The 8,104-nt window shown below is 52.2% G+C and overlaps 3 protein-coding genes across 3 annotated transcripts; 1 reads left to right on the plus strand and 2 right to left on the minus strand.

The window, feature by feature from the left end:
- Nucleotides 1–4,007: 4,007 nt before the first annotated feature.
- Nucleotides 4,008–4,345, minus strand: CONPUDRAFT_155592 (uncharacterized protein; the record flags this gene model as incomplete). The annotated part of the gene is made up of 3 exons (XM_007772459.1): nt 4,008–4,082; nt 4,152–4,212; nt 4,269–4,345. The coding sequence occupies 3 exons, from the start codon at nt 4,343–4,345 to the stop codon at nt 4,008–4,010; spliced, it is 213 nt and encodes a 70-aa protein (XP_007770649.1).
- Nucleotides 4,346–4,459: 114 nt separating this feature from the next.
- On the plus strand, nt 4,460–5,470 carry CONPUDRAFT_166765 (uncharacterized protein; the record flags this gene model as incomplete). The annotated part of the gene is made up of 3 exons (XM_007772460.1): nt 4,460–4,623; nt 4,691–5,018; nt 5,082–5,470. The coding sequence occupies 3 exons, from the start codon at nt 4,460–4,462 to the stop codon at nt 5,406–5,408; spliced, it is 819 nt and encodes a 272-aa protein (XP_007770650.1). The 3' UTR covers nt 5,409–5,470.
- A 337-nt stretch (nt 5,471–5,807) lies between these two features.
- Nucleotides 5,808–6,787, minus strand: CONPUDRAFT_138190 (uncharacterized protein). Its single transcript, XM_007772461.1, has 3 exons — nt 6,589–6,787; nt 6,268–6,543; nt 5,808–6,218 (listed from the first exon to the last, which is right to left on the minus strand). The coding sequence occupies exons 2-3, from the start codon at nt 6,411–6,413 to the stop codon at nt 5,903–5,905; spliced, it is 462 nt and encodes a 153-aa protein (XP_007770651.1). The 5' UTR covers nt 6,414–6,543; nt 6,589–6,787; the 3' UTR covers nt 5,808–5,902.
- Between the last annotated feature and the right edge of the window lie 1,317 nt (nt 6,788–8,104).

Raw genomic sequence — 8,104 nt, forward strand, 5'->3', positions numbered from 1 at the left:
CTACGGCTTCTAGCGTTCTTGCAGATCTAGATGGTAGGCTTTGGATGTTCGACTGTCAAAGCGGAGACGCCATATGGTGGAGCGGCTGCAAGATTTACCAGACGACTCGTCAGCAACCATACTTTGCAATCACTTCAGATGAGAAGTATATCGCATGCATCGGCGAATCAAAAGTGCTATTGGCTCCACTCGTGAGACCAATCAGCGCTGATTCGCTGCAAAATCCGCGCTTTCTTCCTGGAGAATCATTGCCTCAATACAGCGTGAAGTTCATTGCAAGCGACATCGTCGAATTTGAGGGTGTATGCTACTACCGCGGCTATATAGGATGGAGTTATACTTCACTGAATGCAAAGGAGACCTCGCTTATTCTCAGAAATGTGTTGGTCAACGGCAGATTCAACATCGAAGTCATTGACCCGTCCCTACTGTCGCCTGGAAACCTTGGCTTTCAGCCGTACTCGAAGTTTGTACGATGCTCCGATGATAGCACATTTGCCGTGATTACATCGAAGACGGACCCACAAGATTTTGTAGGGTTATGGTTTCGTGTCCGAGACCGAAAAGGGTGGAGCTCTCTAACAAAACTTCCATGTGATTATCCGGACGAAATCTCTCGTGCTGTCTGTTCTCCAGATGCATCGCTTATCGCTTTGAATGTGTCTCGAGCCCGGCCCGGGGGCAGCCTAGGACGCACGGGAATATTCGTTGTTTACCGTTTGCATCCGCCGGAGTGCATTTTCTCCGAGCCTCTAGATCATGCAAAGAGGTATCGCTCGGTCTGCTTCTCGCCAACATGTTCTTACATTGCTATGATGGATTATGCCGACTCGGAGCAGGAACCAGAGACCGACGATACCTTCACTGTGCGGGAGATTCCGAGCTGTAGCGAAGTTTACAGGTTTTCCAAGGCTCGAAACCAGCATTGGGGCGAGGAAAGCACCCTGCACTTCCCTAGAGGCGGTAAGATAATCATAGCAAACCGCAAAACTAATATCCTTGGTCCCGACCGGACCAGAACCACTCAGTGGAACATGATCGAGTTAAACCCTGCATTTCCGCACCTTCTACGTAAGGACTATTTGACTCCTTATAAGTTTGATCTCGACTTCGGCTTTATCCCCATCGATACTAGTCTATCCCCACAATTCGACAAAGCACTCGTTTATGGGAAAGACACCATGGGGACACACATGTATGTCCATCTTGAAGAGCGTCAACAGCCACGCTGGCGGAGCAACCTTGAAACACGACAGTTTGAAGTCATCCACAGAGATCCCGAAGGAACCTTCTGCGATACGGAAACCTGGTCTATGGTCCGGCTTCGTCCAGACGGGTGGCTATGGGATGGAGGACGCAGACTCACTTGGATCCCTCCTCGGTACAGACCCACTGTTCCGTATGAGAAGGATCCCGCCGAAGGTGGCTTGGTACGTAAATTGGGAGGTAGCATGATCCTCATCCTGTCATATAAACGCGAGGACCCTTTGATTCTCAAATATCAATAGGTATGCTCCTTTCCCCCATGTATTCACCTATAGTTGGCTGATCGTGACTCGGCTAGTCCGTCCAGGGGGCAGCATACATTGATTTGTGGCAAATACTTTCTAGGTTGTGTAGGATTTATGTAGTCTTTGACTTTTATTTATGTTTGTACGTCTAGTCGTTCTATGAAAGATACGCAGTGCCTCGAATTTAACCATTATCGCGCCGAAGACTGAGACGTGCTCAGTTTCTTATTCGGACTAGGACGGAGTTGGTCAGGCGCTTCGAAGTAGGAACAGTGCGGCCGGAAGCAGAGTATCGCACTTTTTGGACCGATGATCCCTATCACGACCTTGTCGATGGCAGGGATAGCTCAATGTGCCTCCCCTACTCTGCCAATCAAGTCAGACTTGATCTTTTACGACCTGAGATTATCCGTACCATGGTATATTAACTGGTGAGTGGTCCCCGAGAAGATGAAGTAACAATTGAGGCCGAGGAGAAGCATAGGGTATGACGAGGACTATGGCCTCAAGAAATTGGCAAATTGAGAATATGCTTTCAGTGTATGTGGTAACGAAAAAGACATCTGCTCCAGAATAAGGAGGAGGAAGTACGAGATACGACAAGCGGAGTGAGAAAGTCGACCACGCAGATGTACCAAGACGAGCCCTGACGGGCCTCACCCATCCGAGTCAATCATCAAATAACCTGGAGTGCACGTTCTGCGAGGATTGGTACATAGGCCTGACGTGTCTGCAGGAACACGACTACCTTTCTCATCCCAGCAATATACGCGGCCGCTGGAGTCGGAAGACATGCTCTCGCCGCCGATTCCCACCTCGCATTTGGTGCACCGTTCTCCGCTGGGGAAGGTAACGTGCAAGACAGGGCTCCGGTGGCCTGTATCTGAATCGTGTTCGCCAGATAAGCATGCGCCAAGGGGACGGGAGAAGGATTTCAGAGGAAGAACGTACGATCGTCCAACCCGTTAACTATCACGCCAGGGGTCCAGTTTGGGAGAGTAGCGCAGCATCCCAACGCTAAAGCCTGGGCTTTTCTCGTTAGCCGAAGCTTTTCGGGTGGTGTAGCTGTGCGCACCTGTACATGACGGAATCCTTATCTGGGACGAGTCTTGTTACCATCAGCACGGGCGGAGATAATGGAGGAGTTTATCAGGCTAAGCAAGCTATCGCAAGGATCTCGTTCATGCATATCGAGCCGACAGATGTCGAGGGACGTAGCGAGGTGGGATCAAAGCCATGCTATGTGAGGAACAGAAGAACGGATCGGTTATCTGGCTTCGTGCCGAGGGAAAGTGCGCAGAAAAGGAGATGGGAAGACGGTGGCGACAAGATCGGGGACCAAACAACAACGGTGGAAGACTCAACGAAGAGGAAGAACGCACATGAGAAACCATCAGCCCAGGATCGTGCACCGTGCGTTCGCTCTTCGCAGTTTGCAGAACACCGCAGCCGGTCCCACAACCTCATCTAACGGCGTCGATGTTAACGTTCATCGTGTGTCCACCTGGAGTGTACTCCGCGCAACAAGTGGGGTCGTCCAAGGTGCGCGCTGTGCCACGTTGAGAACAGGACGCAATGCAGGGAGAAGGGATTATGGGATGCGCAGTAGAATGCCCGATGAGATTGCCTTGACTGAGTGGGAAAGCGAACCTAAGGAAAGAGATAATCAAACATTAGTCACCCGCATGGGCCATTTGTAGTCAACCATAGCGAAGTATACAGAGGATCGAGTTATCCGAGAAAAGGCGGGCAGCCGAGCCGACCAAGACAGCAGAAGAGCGAAGTGAAGGGGAGGCAAGGCAAGAACCACGAAGTAGCGATACTCACAGAGGACAAGCACCCGAGACAGTCACATCGCCCGCTCCCTCGCCCATTCAGCGCATCTCCATCTATCTTTCCATTCTTGCAACCCGATATTGTCGCCAGCTGTCGTTTTCCCGTTTCTTGATTCTCCTCATATCCGTCGTCGAAGAAAATGTGTAGAGGTGTTCATCGAGGAACCATGGTGTGGACGTATGTCGATAGGCCATGAGAACTGGGAATGTGTGGATTCAACGCGAAAGCACACTTGGAACTGTGAAGGGTAGGAGTTAGACTTTAGATCGCGGAGGGACGACGATCGAACGGTGGAAACTTACCGAGTCGAGACTCGAGACGTGTATAAATCGCTTACGGGACATAGGGCTCGTTGATCATTCCCGGATCCAGCGTGAAGTTCGGCGGGAAGCGATTGACGAAGAAGACTCATGTCTACTTGGTGATAGCGCTGTGCGTGCGGGTTACTCTATGGTCGCGCTTGATCCTATCGTGTAAAGGAGGCTACGAGAAGATAGAAGATGAAGGGAATGAGATCCTCAAGTCGCGTGCTACATATCACCACTGTCCGTTTATCCTCCCGTGTGAGCACTAAAGAGAAAGACACACATTCTGTGAAACGTGTTGGGGGTGACGCTGATCGCGAATACTAGCGCGGTATCGTCCGCCTTCGTTGCAACCTCACGGTAGCGATGCGAACGTTCTGAGACGTTGCTTGGGGTAAGCTATGAGCTTCTTGCCGCCATGATCAGGGTCCTAATTCGCAACGGCCAGGGATAGTAATCAGACGTTCTGCACGCGATGGTAGCAAGGCTGTGGACGAACGCCATCGAGCCAGACAAGGAGGTCTGTCCGTCTAAAAGAGACCGGGGCAGGAGGCAGCTTTCTGCTTCTGAGCCGTCAGCGCCCCAGCCGTGAGAATTCGGCATCCGGCCCGCATACTTTCGGTAGTCCCCGGATGGCGCGTCTGTCCCTCCTTTGGTGTTCTCCAAGGTAGCGCGCTTTGGTGTGTTCGACATGTCCGTCGTCCAAGTATGTCTTTGCTGTAACGACATCCTGCCCTATCATTCGCGACCTTTCATCGTCGAGAAAGCAATCACACCGGCGTCGCCCACAACCCTGCAATTCCCAGCATGGGCGATCTTGCGTTTATACCCGACGGCTTGAAGGTGATTTCCGCAACACGTCCCTTCGGCGCTCGAACGCTGCACATACATCCACGCTTATCGCCGTTTCGGGACATCAGTTTTGGACCAAACGCCGGCCAAATCATCCAGCGCTGGAGTCTGCACGACAAGTAAGTCCGTGTTCTATGCCTGTATCTCCTCCCCCTCTCTAGTACCAACTCAGCACTTCGATATCAGGATACGGGAACGCTGCCGACATGTCGACAAACTCGTCCTACACGACTACCTCGGCGAGATCGTGCGCGAGCAGCCCCTGCCACTACCCCTTTGGAGCGCGTGGGGGTATGACGGACACCACGCGGAGATGCAACGGGTCATCTACGAGTACGCGGTCTCGCTCGGCATCGACGTTCGGTTCGGCCACACTGTGCAGGAGTACTACGAGGATGAAGCGGGTAGGAAGGCTGGGGTGAGAGTGGAATCGAAGGGGGAAGTGACAAGTATGGAAGCGGACTTGGTTGTTGCGGCGGACGGGGTGAAGAGTAAGGCAAGGAAATATATTCTTGTGCGTTATCCTCATTTCTTCCATGAAAATAGTGGGCTAATGAGACATGCGTGATGTATTTAGGGTTACGACGACAAGCCGCGATCATCAGGCTATGCTGTCTACCGCGCGTGGTTCAACGGGCAGGAGCAGGGCGTCGACACGGATCCGCTGACGGACTACCTCACCAAGGGCGAGGACGCATTCTTTGGCTGGATAGGCAGGGACGTGCAGTTCCTCGCGTCCTCAGCCAGGAAGGAAATCTCGTGGGTTATCACGTTGCTTCGCATCCGCATCTTGTCCGTATCTCTCTTCTTCCCTTCCCCTATCTCCTTCTCACCCCCTCTCTCTCTTCATCTCTCCATCGCCATTTCTGGCACAACACGCGTTCTTGAATCATATCGATGCTGACGGTATGTCTGCGGGAACAATTTCGAAGAAACAAACAACTGATCCTAGATGGACGATGTAATAATTACTTGCTATAATCGATGGCCAGGAACTCCATTGCTCCGCGACTCTTGCGAAAGCGCTGTCGTGCATCGGCTGGAATCTCAAGAACTCATCCCCAGTCAGAATCGACTCTTTGGGAATCGGTAAAAAAGTGTCTCTCGCATAGATTTTTCGAAGTAGATTATTTATAATTGAATGGCATCGTTTTTCATCTTCAAAAGATAGTTTATTTCGAGTGATGAAACCAGTAAAAAACTATGCGAAACTATGCTAATCCATGGGAATCCATCCGAGATGAAACGAAACGAAAACCATAGAAAACCATAGCAGGAGAGAGACTCGCATAGAAAACCAGGTCGACAGAGTCAATGCAAGTCGGGCGCGGGAGCAGCAAACGTCGGGTCAGAGCATAGCATAGCAGAGAAAGCCATAGAAATCGCCAGAAAACGGGTCTAGGCGGGAATCGGCAAGAAATTGGGTAGACGAGCAGGGCGCCGAAGTCGTCGAGCAGGCGGCATAGAATACAAGGCGCGAATGGTCAAGAAATTGAGCTGTCGTGAGGCGGGTATTGGATCGTGTAACGGGGCTACTTGCGAGAGTTGAACTTCTTCCGGAAAACCTAAGAAAACGTTAGTATAGTTGATACCAACGAATAGAAGGCTTACTGCTTTCTCCGTGGCGGGTAACGCCTTCCACTCGGTCTGGTACTCCTTCTGGATACCTGTGCCTCCGTTATCCTTCCACCACACCTCGTCACACCACAAGCTTCTGTAGGCGCCGTGAGCAAACGCGTTATTGGTGGTGCGTATACACTTACTGGGCATTCGTGACGTCTGGCTTCTTCATCGGCACGCGAGTGCGCGGCTTCTTGGTTTTGGCACCGGCTGTGTCGTCACAGCTACGTTTGGCGGGAACTGTGGCAGTGGGCGTGTTTGTGACTGCGTTGTTTAGTGGGCTGGTCATTTGGGAGGGTGTCAAAGCCGGAGCGCGCGGGGACAACTCAGCGGGTGACGAAGGACTCCTGCCCACTCCTTCATGATGATCTCCGTCTTCGTCTTCGGAGTCCGAGTGGGGGGTTGGATCGCCTTTGTCACTAGAAACTAGGTTAGAGTAATCTACACATAAATTGATTGCATACCAGGGGTCTTCTAGCTCTAATGGAGCCAAACGACGCGTGGGAGAAGGAGACGTTGGAGCAGTCGAGGGGGAAGCACCAGATGATGGAGGAGATGAACCGGCCTCGGAGGGAGAGCCGGCGCCGCCAGCTGGAGGTGTTTGAGCCGTAGGAGGTATGGCGGCCTCCGGGGGAGAGTGGGCACTGCCAACGGGAGGTGTCTGAGCCATGGGGGGTATGGTGGTGTCGGTTGGTGAGGTGATGTCGGGAGATGTCTGAGCTGCAGGAGGCGCAGTGGACTCGGGAGGAGGCGCGGAAGCTTGAGATGGTAGAGTTACCGGACTCGGAGTGGATTCCTATACCGAGTAAGAGTCCTCGAGAATAATGAGAGCATACAACGACATACCTTTGACCCCTGCGTTTGAGCTATCCTCTTCGACTTATTCGGCTGAATAATACAAGTGTATCAATCAACAATGAACAGAAAGAAAAGGAACGTACCTTCTTACGCTTCTCCGGAGGTCGCGTGTCCGGTATAACACCCCTATCCATCCACCTCCCAGCAATTTGAGGGAACTTCGCCTTCGCGATATGGCGAACCTTCCAATGGCGGTGACAGAGACGAAGGACAGGGAACAGCCGCTCCATGGTATTGATCCACCAAACCTGGTCTTCGACGGCAAGCTTTGTGAATGTTGCTCTCCCACGACCTTCATTGCCGAGGAACTCGAAGGCATCTTGAGCCATGTTGAGGACGTCGATGACAGCCTGGCCATCGACGCACTGGCCGTCCGTCTTCTGCAAGTAGGTGTGAGTCTCGTTAATGCCCTGACGCAGCCGGTAAGTCCCCTTTTTCCCCTTCTCCTTCTTCTGCCCCTGTTCATTCTCATCGCCAGCCATTCCCTCGCCAGCCTTGGCATCGCCATCGCCCTCGCTCCAGTTATTCTCGTACCACGTCTTGACGCAGGGGTAGTCCTCGGCTTCAAGGTGGAGATCACCCTCGAAGAGCAAATCCCCTGACATCTTGTCTAAACCCGCCTTGTCGGTCTCAAACAGAAGTCGAGCGCGAGTTGCAAAGTCCGTAGGAGGGACAGAAGCGGGAGGGACAGGTGTCAGCGCAGAAGATGTGAGGCCCTCTCGGAGATCTTTGATAGTATCCCTACGAAAGTAGTGCATACAGGCAACGTAATTGACTTGTCCAAAATAGACTCACCGATATGCCTCACATTTCCCATTGAGTGTCCGGATTTGGTCCCGAAGCTGTTTATTGGCCTGGCGCAGCTCACGAGGCGTTGCCAGGATCTCGTCATCAGACACGTCCACGGGGATCTAGCTGCATATGGTAGCCCGTACCTCCCAATATGAAATTATGAACCTTACCTCGGCAACACTGCCACTGGTGGACTCTAGAAGCATCTCGTCACTAGCCATATCCGTTGGACACAATGAGAAAGGTTAGTCGGGGAACACGGATGACAATGAGCACACAACAAAAGAGAGTTTGCGCGCTGACCTGATCCTATCTGTGCAGTTCTCGGCA

Source organism: Coniophora puteana (assembly GCF_000271625.1).
Source record: "Coniophora puteana RWD-64-598 SS2 unplaced genomic scaffold CONPUscaffold_9, whole genome shotgun sequence".
NCBI lineage: Eukaryota > Fungi > Basidiomycota > Agaricomycetes > Boletales > Coniophoraceae > Coniophora > Coniophora puteana.